General features: G+C 41.1%; 1 protein-coding gene across 3 annotated transcripts in view; it reads right to left on the bottom strand.

Annotated features, from left to right (window-relative positions):
• Window positions 1–2823: 2823 nt before the first annotated feature.
• The window catches only part of nsd2 (nuclear receptor binding SET domain protein 2), a 17921-nt gene continuing 7333 nt past the window's right edge, over window positions 2824–13411 (bottom strand). For all 3 annotated transcript variants that reach the window (XM_016679949.1, XM_016679947.1, XM_016679948.1), the window contains exons 7-22: window positions 12841–12947; window positions 12631–12730; window positions 12370–12488; window positions 11831–11920; window positions 11600–11726; window positions 10980–11180; window positions 10716–10895; window positions 9207–9363; window positions 8927–9129; window positions 8149–8252; window positions 7765–8034; window positions 6579–6695; window positions 6112–6253; window positions 5922–6028; window positions 5644–5839; window positions 2824–4228 (exon numbers count right to left, since the gene is read on the bottom strand). In XM_016679949.1, the coding sequence (XP_016535435.1) occupies window positions 3930–4228; window positions 5644–5839; window positions 5922–6028; window positions 6112–6253; window positions 6579–6695; window positions 7765–8034; window positions 8149–8252; window positions 8927–9129; window positions 9207–9363; window positions 10716–10895; window positions 10980–11180; window positions 11600–11726; window positions 11831–11920; window positions 12370–12488; window positions 12631–12730; window positions 12841–12947 (2519 nt within the window). In that variant the 3' untranslated portion in view covers window positions 2824–3929. The remainder of the gene's footprint in view (window positions 4229–5643; window positions 5840–5921; window positions 6029–6111; window positions 6254–6578; window positions 6696–7764; window positions 8035–8148; window positions 8253–8926; window positions 9130–9206; window positions 9364–10715; window positions 10896–10979; window positions 11181–11599; window positions 11727–11830; window positions 11921–12369; window positions 12489–12630; window positions 12731–12840; window positions 12948–13411) is intronic.

Raw genomic sequence — 13411 nt, 5'->3', positions numbered from 1 at the left:
CAAATGTGTGATGATTGTTTAAAGATTGAGAAGGTAATCAGAACTTTGAGACAACTTCATGCACTGATTGTTTTGGTGCAGATTTCCTTAATTTTGGGAGATCGGTGATCGGTCGATTTTTACATGTGAAGCAGATATTATCCACTGATCTTATCTAAGGTCTAAAAATCAACCATTCTCCTCTTTTGCTCTCTGGTGAGAAGTTTGACCGAGACCGGCCCACCAGGTTATTTAATTTATATGCATCTCTCTTAAAATCTTGAGAAACTCCTATTAGTTAATTGTGGAGTACTTTTGTTTTTCTTTTATTCTAATTCATGTAAGGACCTTTGAAATACATGGTTGCTGAAAATGTGCTATATAAATAAAATTCCCGTACCCTACTACAATAAAGAAAATAGGTATTGGCCAAAATAGGAATCGGCTGGTTAGGCTTTTTAGAAGATCAGAAATGTGCAATCGGCCAGAAAACTGCAATCGGTGGGCTCCTATTTATTTATTTTAGGGCTGTGACTTCAGTGTGTTAAGATGAAATAATTACATAATTTTTTGTTGTTACAAAAGTCACAAGCTGGAACCTTTGTACTGTGTTTCTGGTACGCCAGTAAATCTGACGCACAAGCAACAACCGCAAACGGCAGCAATGGACCATAAAGCCGCTTCTGGTGGCCCCTCTGGGACATACACAAATATGGATTTAATCGTAATATGTAAATATATTAATGTAGATTAACATTTTCAACAGTGTTTATTTTAGATCCAAAAACCGATCTGATTGTATTCCAGTTGTGCTAAAAGCAGTTAGCCTATCACCAAAGCTACTCAAGCCTAAAATAGCATTTCACTGCTAAACATGTTGGAGCAATATCAATAACCCAAACAGATTAAAACAATATCTTTGTTATTGAGCTCATGTCTATTGAATAATTTTGCCATTTCAGTCTTGAAAATGTTTTAGTCAAATAGTATAGCTCTAAGAGGCTGCACAGTGGCACAGTTGGTAGAACTGTTGCCTTGCAGCAAGAAGGTTCTGGGTTTGATTCCCAGCTTGGGGTTTGTGTGTAAAGAAAATGGATGGAGTATAGCTCTAGGACTTTCACAGTGAAAGGTGTATTTAAGCCACCATGACTAATCAAAATTTCCCCATACAATTATATCTTAATTTAAACATCTGACCTATTAGACTAAAACCAAAAGTGTGGAGTTAAACCAAACTCCTGCATGAAAGGCATTAAATAAACCAGTCAGAAGATGAATGGTTCCATCACTTTATTGCATGACTCACTAACAGATCCTGCACAAGTGTTTCAGCACTGCATAAAAAAAGGGTCAAGAAATTGCATGATATTTACAATAGATGAATCACTATTACCACTTATACATTATGTACATATTAGTCTCTGGTTTGCTATGACAGTAGTTATAGTATGAAACGTCTACACACATGACACTTCAGCTCTACAGGGAATTACAGTGCTTACAAAAAAAAAATAGAACAACTGGCTGGACTACATTCAGTCAACACAAGGTTAGGATGCATGGAACCGAGAAGAAACAGACGTGCTGCCCCAGTGGATGAGTCCCCGTTCGCCTCATTGGGTGAAAAATAAATTAAAGATAAAATAGGTGCAGCTAATTCAAAAAGGCATCCTTTTAAATCTTTGAAGCACTGTGTGTAAAAAAATAAAAATAAAAAAAAAGAAACCTCAGCGAGATTGGAAAGTATTGGAGAGATATTAAACATGAAATAATGATAAACTTTATGATCTGAAACTGGTCTGAAGGCTCCGACCAGCTCTGGAAAAAAAAATGTCAGAATCCTCTCCAATTTGCTTCCCTTTCAAACGAACAAAGGGAAACTTTCAGACGCTCTGACCTACGACGGCGTGTTGGGGCCATTTTAGTCAGGAAAAAAGAAAAAATAAGTTCATAACTCAAATTTTCAAGAAAACTTAGAAATTTCTTAGTTTAAAGAGACAAAAATTTGCCAAGTAACTAAAAATTATACATTAATCTCGAGAATTTGAGAAAAAAAAAAGACTTTTAGAATTTGAAGTCAAACATTTGCAAAAAAAAAAAAAAAATTTCAAAGTAACCTCAAACATTTTATAGAAATGAAGATTTTCAACTTTAGAAAGTCAGAAAATTTCCAAAAGACCAAAATATTTGACTTTCAAACTCAAATGTCCAAGTTTTTTCTCAAAAACTTCTGATAAATTTGAAATTGTTTTTTTATTCCCCCCCAGTAAGTATTTGACTTTTCAAGCTCACAAATCTCCCTTTTCCCCCAAAAAGGGATTAATATTAAAATGTATTTTGTTTTTTGGCAGAAATTTACTGCCCATCTACAATACGCTGTCGTACTGACGGTCCGCAACAATCCGGCTCGGCCAGAGGTCCAGACTGACGAGCGACAGAAGGTAACAAGGCATAAGACAGAAAGGGTCAGAGCACCAGCTGGATAGGAATTCCAGGAATACCGGACTCAATCCGTTACCGGAACCTTTCCAACACACAAAACTGGGAAATATGTTCGATTTAATACAGAAAAAAATCCCAGCAGATCTAATCTTATGGTCCAAACCTGAAGAGTTTCGGTTTAACGTCTGAAATGTCTAAATTTAATTCATCTTTAGGTTTGAAAAATCTGTTAAAAAACAAAAACAGATGTCTGCAAGATGCGGATGAAAAATGTGAAAAACACAGAAAGTCGTGCTGAAGGACGACGCACAGAAACAGGAACTCTCAAAGCAAAGTTGGGACGAGACGCCACAGAACAGTTAACAGCTTTGCTTTAACAATTCTGATTAGTGAATTGAGAAATCTTTTTCTCTGTTTTTTATTAAACCACATCAGCCTGAGGGGCCGGTGTTTTAGTATTAACAGTAATTAGAGAGAACGTCAGGCTTAAAAACCTCCAGAGGAATAATTAAAGATAAAAAAAAAAAAAGTGAGGTCTGACCAAAATCTTTACATCAGCAGAAATCTCAGCAGACAACAGCAACAAGGCCCTCAGTTTCAGGATGTGAAATAATAATAATAATGATGATGATGATGGTCAAAGGGAGTATTGTCTGTACCTGACTGTAAACCTGAAGCAGGATGAGTTAAAGCACCGTGGGTCGTCGCTGTGACGCTGTGGTTCTGGTTCTGCTCTCGTTCCTTCATTGAGTCCCTGTAGTGTTTCCCTCTCAACAGTTTAACAGGTTTTCTTCTTCTTCTCTTTATTTTGCTCCATAATCCCTGCTATTCTGGAAAGGATCGTTTTTTTTCTCTCTTTTTATCATTTCCAGTGCTGTTATTAAAAACAAAAATCTAAATAAAATAAGTGAGCTAAAACAAAACAACAGGTTGTAAAATTAAAACATGTCTACAGTTACATGATCTATGGCTACGAAGACGACCAGAGGCCCATCCATAGTGTCCTGCTGCTCCATCTCCCATCTGGCACATTTGTAGATCTACAAAAACAGACTATCCACCTGCATCCTGTCTGATGTCTTACGCTATTACAGTATTCATCGTTGTTTCGTTTTTTTATTTTTTTCTCATATAAACAAACATAGATATATAACGAATAGAGCTCTGCTGTTGGCGGTAATGAATGGACTGAGGTTCTAGTTGTGGCCACACTAATCAGAAGTGGGTGATTATGACGCTGCAGCTCGGTTGGTGGAAAGTCTGGTGGCAGCGTTTCCGGAGCTGATTTTGTGCTTTACCACAGAGGGTCACCTCAGTGCAGACTAGTACAAGAAAACCTGAAAATGTTCAAAAGTTAAAAAAAAGAAAAAGAAAAAAGGAGGAGGCTAAAGGTCAATGCTGAGCGTGTGAGAGGTCAGCACCGTTCCCTGATGATGAATACGTAGGGTGCCTCTTGTTTGTGTGGCGGCGTACTGTTGCTGTGGAGGAGGGCGCCTCTTCAGGTCGGGTCAGGCTTCTGGTGTTTTTCTCTTAGAGCCTTTGGTTCTGCTTTCTTCTCCGTCCGCCTTCCTGCAGCCTTTGGGGCGGGCGGCAGCGGCGCTGCTGGACTCTGAGCCGGCGGTCCGGGCTTGGCCGGCTCCTCCCTCCGTGTCGTCGTGCTCGCTGCAGCAGAGCTCTCCCACTGTGGCCCCGGGGTGCAGCGCCCCCTCCTGGTGGGCCCTGCAGAAGGAGTTGGGGCAGAGCTGGCAGAAGGCCTCAGAGTTTTTCCCACAGACGTCACAGTGATGCCAGGGGCAGTCCCAGCGGCCTGTAGGGTGCGCAGGAGAGGAGACAGAGCCTCAATATTCCACATATTCATACGTTATAAACGTCTTCATATTCTGTCATGTTACAGATGGAAACTTTAATGCATTTTTGGGGGATTTGATGTAATAAACCAACACAAAGTAGAGCTGAACTGGATATCCCTTAAAGGGACAGTACTATGTTTTTGCTGTTTTATAGCGCAATCAAGTAACTACATTACCTTCAGTTGTTATAAAACGCAACTTAAAATAAATTTTACTTTGTAATTTAGCACCTTGAAATTAGGCCTCTGTCCCTTTAAAGACTCCTGATCGTTCTGAAAGAATCAAAGCAACACTCCAGGTTTGTTTTTCATGAGGGAATAAAATCGTAACATGAGGAAAGATGAAAAAAAGTTGACTGTACACAATACTGCGCCTTTAAAAAGACTCAGTTCACAATAACAGATTGTTCTCAGCAGATTTTTGTTTCTCTGACTGAAACACTTGAGATCACACACTGAAACTAAATCAGTCCAACCAGAGCCAACTGAGCACAGCAAACATGCCACTAGGTGGCAGTAAAGTTCCCAAATTACCCACAGACTGAGCCACAGCCCCATGAAAATGGAAGACATTCTTTTTGTTAGTTTTTAATCTTTTGATTAATAGTTCATAGTTTCTCTCATGCCCAGTTATTTTGCCTTTACGTGTAAAATGTTGTACAATTATAAGTATATATAATCCGATCTAATATGCACCAATCTCATTATTGGCTCCATGTTGGAAAAAAAAATTCTACATTTGTTTTCAGTGACGTGTCTAATCTATAAGGGCAGATCTATTCAGTATAATAATGTTTTGTGCTCTGAGCGACGTCATAATTTATTAATTATTTTTACATTATATTTAGAATTCCTAATTCCACTTTCTGAATCATTTGAAAGAAGAGATTGTTAGTTTATATTTACATGTTTGACCAAAATAGTCAACCTATTGCTTTGTCAGTTTCAGTTCGTTTATTTTCCATTGCCTGTTTTACTCCTACCTGCACTGACTGAACAAATGAAAGTTGTTTTTACATATTTGACCAAACTACTGAAGCTTACATTCAAGTGTCCTGTGCTGGTTGTCAAATACATTTGTAATTCAGTAAATGTCTGTCTGTTTAAAAGAAATATTTTAAATCAAATCAACATGTTTCTGTATCAACTAAACCTCAGAACACTGAATCGTTGTGTCCCTATTTTACACAGATCAGTCCTATTCTACAGCAGGTGCTTTTTTTTTTTTACCACTCCAAAAAATGAACAAAAACAAAACTGTGTTTTCAACTAATTTCCGTCTTTACAGCTCTTTGACTGACGTCTGCGTCACCATGGTTACATTATTAAAAGCAGAAGCTGTAATCCTGGGACGCCGAGAGGGCTCTGCTCACCAAATGGCCGTTTGGTGAGGTTCAGGCAGGACAGGTGGTAAGCTTTGGTGCAGTTCTTCTTATCGCAGAGCACCAGCTGCCCTCCGTCTCCACAGCGAAAACACTCATCTTCAGACTTCTTCTTTCCCTCGCTTTTCCTCCTCCTGTACTTCCTCTTAAAGCGCTTTCCCTTTGGCTCCGTGTGGCCGTTTGAGTTCTGGGATGAAAACAGAGGGATTGAGGCCGTTTCACCTCATGGACAGGCTTTTCCTCCATACCAAGCAGACTCTGAGGCTCACCTTGGGCCGATCCCCGAGGAAGCCGCTGCAGTTGGGAGCGCCGCAGCGGCAGATGGTTTTCTCGTTGCCGAGGCAGTCCAGGTTGTAGTTAAAGGTTAGCTCTGTTCCTGCGTTGGGGAAAGTTCAAGCTAAGCAATGAGAGGAGGAAAACAAAAAGGTACATTCTGCATCCACTGTGAACTCGTCTGACCTGCCGGTACGTCGCAGACTGCGAACAGGCCAACGCGGGTGTCTCCGTTCACAGTCCACTTCTGAGTCTCACAGTTAGGCTGGCAGCTGTGGTTCATGAAGCGGGAGTAGTTTCCTTTTGGACCTGCGTCAATGATTCGGTCCTTTAAAAAAAGCCCAAACAGAGAGGAAAAAAATACAAAAAAATCACAAGTTACACTCTTATTCTTGTTAGCTCAGATCAAACCACCAGGTTTAGTCATTAATAGTTTGTCGTATCGACTACTGTAATGTTACAGTCGTCTGTTACGCAACACTCCCAACGCAATACAGTTTCTGTAGCTCCCAGCAGAAGGGGGGCGCTGCTGCGTAGGAACAGTGCCCTGCTTCACTGCAGAGCTGAATGAGTCTGGGCTGGGCTCACCGAGCCTCTAGAACCAGAACCAGAACCAGAACCAGAACCAGAACCAGGCGGTTCCCACTAATCACCTTGTCGATGGTGAGCATGTAGAAGTCGGTAATGTTGTTTTCGTGGGCGTACTTGATCCGGGCCCTGCACTCCTCCTCATCGATCAGCTCCCCGATGTACTCGTTCACAAACTCACCCTGTTGGGGAAACATACTGACGCTTTTATTTTGAAGAAACCGGATTGTGTTTTTTTTTTTTTCCCCTCTTTTGGTTCATTACAAGTTGACAGAGCGAGCTAAAAAAAAAAAAAAAAGAGTTTTCTATGTTAGGCACATTTAACCATGACCTGCTGACTGATCTTGGCAGAAAGATTTTTTTTTGTTGCCTGAAATGAAATAATCCACTTATTTCCAATTTTTGCATAAACTTGCAATTTTCACCATTCATCACAACTTTTCTACAAATCTGACCAATCACCTTAACGTTTCCTGTGTTTCTTTTCTGACCAATCACTATAACTTGGCTCAATTTTTTAACCAATCCCTTTAGTCTCCTTTTAATTTAACTATGATTTGAACCATTTGAAACTTTCTTGGGGAAATGGAGCATCTTCAGTAAGAGGCTTCTTCAAATTCGCTGTGACACAGACCACTACAAACAATCTTTCCTGCCAACAGCCATCACTATCTACAATAACTGAAGAATTTGAAAATGAGTTAGGACATGAAATTTCCTTTCGGGATCAATAAAATATTTTTGAATTTTGAATTGATTTGAACTTTCTGTTTCACAATGTCTCTTGAAAGTTGAAACCTGCGAGATGAAGAATGTGTGACACTAAACAGTAACGTTTTTTGCAAAAAAAAAAAAAAAATCAACAACAAAAAAGCAAAGGAGGAGAATTGATGCAGGCTCTTCTCAGGTGAGGAGGGATTAGATAGGAAAAAAGACACAGGAAGGGAAGGTTATGTGCAGTAATTTCTACTTTTTTGTAAGACCATGTTATGGCAAAAAAATACAGCTTAAACAAAATTAGCTACCGTTTGACAAAGACACTGCAAAAATGTATAATCTTAGACCACAGCAACAAACATGGCAACATCCTGAAGGGACTGATAAGTTGGTAACAGAGGAGGGACTGCTAACTGCCTGGCAGGCGGGTCGGTCGGCCAGTCAGACGATTTTTAAAGAGGTGGATAAGAACAATGGATGGGATCAGTTTCACATTCATATTCTGGCAGAATGACCTCAGAATGATCTCCTCACCTTCTTGATGTCTCTCAGGGCGATCAGCCCCCAGCCCTTTCCAGGGGTCTTGATGATCTTGGTGTCTGGGTAAAGGCGCTTGGTGAAGTCCTGGTTGCAGCAGCGCTCCCCGCTGGGACACACCTGGGGGTGACACTCGTACTGCAGCATGCGGTTCAGGCACTCCGACTCGAAGCCGCACGGGCGCTCGTCGGCCGGCTTGCAGTTGCACTTGGGGATCTCAGAGATGTCGGCGGTGTAGACCTGGACCTTGCCGAAAGGTTTGTTGACCTGCAGGCAGAAACACATGAAGACATCCAAACCGAATGCAGCAATGCAGCCGCGCCCTGAGGGGGCAGTGAGAACGGAGCTCAGAGTCACAGAGGGGTCTGGAGTGGTTCCCACCTTGATGAATTTGTACGGAGGCGGCTTCCGGCTGTTTTCCTGAGCTTCCTTGGCTTCCCGTTTTATCTTGATCTCCTTAAATCGAGCCTCAGCCTCCAACAGAGCTGAAGACCAAACACAAACACTTCAGCTTCAGTCTGAGTTAGTCTACGGAGTCTTTAGGAACACGGTGGAAGAAAAGGTTCCCTTTTAGATTTAAAGGGGAAAAAAACCCTAGAGTGGATATTATCATTTGTATCTGTCACAATATTGATACAATTCTAAATCATGTTTATGTAACAATGTTCCTGATGCATAAGAACAGATCTATTCAGTCTAATTCTATGCTTTGTGCTTTGAGCAACGTCCTGTTTTATTATTTATTTCACTTTATTTTTAGAATTCCTAATTGCTCTTTCTAAACCATTTCAAAGGTTTTTTCAGTTTATTTTTCCATGTTTGACCAAAGCAGTCAACGTGTTGTTTTCGTCTGTTTAACCATAATATTTATTACCCATTGGCTGTTCTATTTACACAAATTGAACAAATTAAAGTTGTTTATGCTTGTTTGACCAAGCTAGCGAAGCTGCTGGTGTATTTCAGTGGGCTGTACTTGTGTAGCGTTAGTAAATAATTTTAATTTGGTACATTTATATCCGTTTAAAAAAAGAGAAACGTTTTAAGTCAATCCAGCTGTTTCCTGTATCGGATCGGTACCTGCTGCTACTAAGCTTCAGATCCGTATCGGAAACATCCCTAAAAACAAACATCACAAACCAACTAAACTGCAGGTTTTTACCGTTCTTAAAGACTTTGCCTATCCCGTTCTTCTGGTACTTGCTGCCTCTGTCTCCTTCCATGTAGGGAAACACTCGGCCCTGGTGAGTCCAGAAGTAATCCTTGGAGCCGAAGAAGAAGACCGGGAACTCTCCGATCTCGTGCCGGAGGTGTTGGATGTTTGTGGGGACGTTTTTGGGGTGGTGGATCTCTGCTGGCCACCACCTACACAGGAATCAGGGGCAGTTATCAACTTTATGCCATACACACCGGAGCAGGAAGCATTCAGCCGTTCCTCCCACCTGTACGTCCCCAGCTTGACCCATATGATGTCTCTGTACTTTGGTTTCTTGCCGGCTCGGCAGTCGTTGCAGAACCAGCTCCCGTCAGGCATGGCGATGTTGAGGCAGTCGGGGTGGAACGCTGCAGGGCACGACTCGCAGCACAGCAGCTGTCCTCCTGCCGGACACGAAGACGCAGTTAGAGCAGAATGAAAACTCAGCAAGCAGACTAGTCCTTAAAGATGACGCCTTCACCAAAACAATAATCTAAATTGTAGTGCTTTTAAAACGTACAGCGCCCTTCAGAAATACTCTTACATTTTTACATGTTATCCTGTTACAAACACTTCAATAGATTTTAGAAGATTTTATGCCAGACATCTCGTCTTCTGACTGAAATTTACTTTCCAAGGAAAACAAAGAGGAACAATAATCACAAAATCACAACTAAGAGGCTCAGAGGGGGAGAAACGCTCCACCTCAGGTGAGAACATTTATTAGTTATGGAGTCCAAACACATCTGGGTTTAATGGAAGAGCCGCTAAAGTTTCCCACAAGACATGCAGGGAAAACAGAGGAAATTTGTAAGGCCAGCAAGTTTTAAGAAGCAGAACAAACATTTAATTTAAACTGATCAAAAAGGTCCTGAACATTATGGAAGTGTGCACAAGCTTTGACCTTTAGAAGGGTTTCATGTGACAAATAATTTTATGTTCAACTTACAAACATTTTAAAAAGGGAAGTTTTCTGTAATGCCAAAAAGTTAATGTTTGGGTTATTAAGAAAAAGAAAAAACAAAATGAGGGGGAAATACTTTGTAACACCTTGTAAAACCATTCAATGTTCAGTTGGTGAAACAGAACAACAGGAAATGTTGACCTCTGGCTTTGGCTGGGCCATAAATCGATTTTCAAAATCTAGTTTTTGGTTTTTGAAGATTTAAATTTTGGAAAATCTGACCCCCTCCTCCCACCACCACCAATGCACTCCTTGTGTTTCCACAGTTCAGAGTGATGTCAGCACACAGAGAGCCGCCATCTTGTTTCACAGAATCTATTCTACGATAGAATATAACAATATTACAAGAATAAAGTTGTAATATTAGGAGATTTTATGAGAACTTATGAAAAAAAAACTATCCAACCTTTTTTTTCTTATTAAAAACAGATTTTCTTTCCTCATAATTTTATGATATTTTTTCTGGTAAAATCACATCTATGTTGTGCTAATATTATATCCATATTATCAGAATTAAACAAAAATTCTCAGCCTGGCACAGAAGGGATTATTGAAGTAAAAGACACTTTTTAAATATATTTTCTGTAAATTGAAATTTCTTTTTCAGATATGAAAGTGAGAAAAAAAAAAAAAGATTAAAATCAGAAATTGCATCTGGTACAAAAAACATGTGGATCTTCATATCTCCGAGTCGTACTGTGGTTTATTGATTTGCTCCCACCATAGCTACATAGGAATAAACATGGTTAAAATGGAATTCATAAAAACCCTCTCTGTGCTGTCCTCGCTGACCTTTGGAGCAGACGAAGCACCAGCTGACGTTGACGTGGCTGTGGTGGCTGTAGCCCTTCTTGGCGTTAAAGTGGTTGGTGCAGATGATGGCTGTGTTTGTGATCGTCTCGCTCCCGGCAGCGACGCACAGGTCGCCCACGTGGTACGCCACGGGGCATCGCAGGCAGCGCATCAGCCGTCCTGCAGCACACAGAGCACCGCGTGTGGCAGGTTAGACCAGCGGCCGCCAAAAACCTGAAAAACAACCTGATCGACGGGCCTGACCTTTGGTAGCCTTCTGCTTGGTGCGGCAGCCGTAGTGGCAGCTGAGGCAGGTGTGGAGCGGGCAGCGAAAGCCCTTGTTGTCGAACACGGTGAGCGGGTTGAGGCGGACGCAGCCCTCGTGGTAAAACTTGCCGCAGTGGGGGACGTGGCAGCGCCGCACCTCGGCCTCAGATTGCTTACAGATGAAACACGAGTGGAGTCCTGAGGAGGGGAGAGGCAGGCTCAGTGGATACGAGGAGGGAGAACCGCGGTTGCTGCAGCAACAAGCAAACTATTTGGGCTCCTACAGATTCCAGGTCACTTCACCAAATTTTCAAGGACATAAAGAAAAAAAGTTTGGAACAATAATTTATTTTGCTATTCTATTCACACTTAAAGGGACAGTATCATAAGATTTTCCAGACACAAAGTGCCATTTTATAGTATAATCAAGTAACTATGTCAATTGTTATAAAAATTCTACACACACACAAATATATATATATATATGACTTTAAAAAACTTGACTAATTTAACGCCTTGATATTGCGCCCCCATCTGTAAAAAACCTGCTGCTCTAACTCCATCCAATGAACCGTCAGACTAAAGAATTGTGGTTTTGTGGTGTTTTCTCTTCATACCCGTGCTGCACTCTTGACATAGCAGCTTGTCGTCAGGTTTCAGGGTTCCACCCAGACAGTGCAGGTGGAACATGCCGCAGCACTGGCCTTCACACGCCACCAGGTCCTCACCGGCCACCTCACACACCTTGAGAAAACAGTCCAGCGTGTGGACAGAGGGAAAAATATTCATAAGAAGGCGTGAAGGCAAATTCGCTAAAACAAAGAGTGGATAAATCGCTAAAGCACTACCTGACAGACAAACTCTTTCTTCCGTTCGCCTTTCTTTGTCCCATCTAGGCTGTCGCTTGGAGAATCGGGACGTTCTTCACTTGCAGAGCCCTGAAACAACATGCAGAGAACAATGAAATGAGGCTCAACATGAGTAGTTTCCTATGAATCAAATTTCTTAAAATACCAAATCAACTCTTTTGATAAACTGTCTAAATATATTATCTCTGTTTCTGTATTAATTTGGACATTTGTGTGTAAATTTGATTAGTTCTACCTTATTTTTGCCTAAAACTGTCTCAGTGCTGCCCTCTTTAGGTAGAACAGTGTCTGTGTGGATTTTTGGTGGCATCAAACCAATAATAAACAAATTTATCAGAAATGTGAATTTAATTAAATGTTTATGGTTATTTTCAAAAGGTTATTTCCCATCAGAACCCATTTAAGTTTATTGAATATGACAGCAGATTAATTTCACAAATGTTTATAGTTTGTGGACTGTAAGACATGAAGACATTTCCACTGAGGGGTGTGTGTGTGTGTGTGTGTGTGTGTGTGACCTCAGTGTCAGGACAGGGAGAGGAGCGTCTCTTCTTTGGAGCCTTGGAGGCGCCGGCCTGGTTCTCTCCATCCTGCCTTCTTTTCCTGCGCCGCTTTGGCTTTTCTACATTCTGCTCATCTGTTTCAGGTCACAAGTTTGGTTAGGATTAGTTCAAAGCACACAAAAAATCTTGAGCAGTAACTGATATTTAACATGGGGAAGAGAAAAAAAACTCGTTTATTTTAGGTGATCAAATCCCATCTGTGGTAGTGGATCAGACCTTTTGACTTCTTTGTTCGCTTTCTTGGTTCTTTTAGATCTTTAATGTTGGTTTTCTTCTTTCTTCTCCACTTTTTGTTTGTCTCCTCTGAAACCGAGGCCTGGGAAAGTAAACTTTGCGTGAGTGTGATTGTGTTAAACCCCAGATATCTAAACTAAATCGTCCACAACAAAGAGTCATAAAGGAAAGTGTGATGCTGTGTGTGTTTACCTGCTTTTCTGCCTTCTTGCCAGTTCTCTGTCTCTTTCTGGGCTGCTGATCCTTGTCTGCTGCAGCATCTAGCTGTCTTTTACGCCTCATATTTTGCTCTTTCCTCCCTAAAACCAAAATGATTTAAGATATTTAACTAGTTTGAGTAAAATAAATTACAAATTAATTATTGCAGTTTTAGTTTTATTTCAACCAAACAAGATTAGAGCTGCAACTAGGGCTGAAACGATTCCTCGAATGATTCGAGTACCTCGATTACTAAAATTCCTCGAGGAAAATTTACCTGCCTCGAAGCTTCGTTAATTTATGTTTTATTAGTTAGCGCACCGTGTTCCGGCCGGGACTTCATTTGCGTCGCGCGGAGCTCTCACTTCCGCCTCTGAGTTGTTGACAAAAGCTAAGTCTCAGCGGCATAAAGTCCAATCTTCAAGATTGGCCCGTGGGGATTTTATTGATTGATGATAATGCCTGACTTTTTATCGTTTTTGGGGAACGAAGAAGGATCCTTAACATGACTGGGGGAATGCCTGGAGTACGGCTCCATTGCCCCTGCGGCGCTGCTGGTTGAAGT

This window comes from Poecilia formosa, unplaced genomic scaffold, assembly GCF_000485575.1.
Source record: "Poecilia formosa unplaced genomic scaffold, Poecilia_formosa-5.1.2 Scaffold227, whole genome shotgun sequence".
Lineage (NCBI taxonomy): Eukaryota > Metazoa > Chordata > Actinopteri > Cyprinodontiformes > Poeciliidae > Poecilia > Poecilia formosa.
The sequence above is the reverse complement of the archived record's forward strand: the minus strand, read 5'-3'. Positions and strand labels throughout refer to the sequence as shown.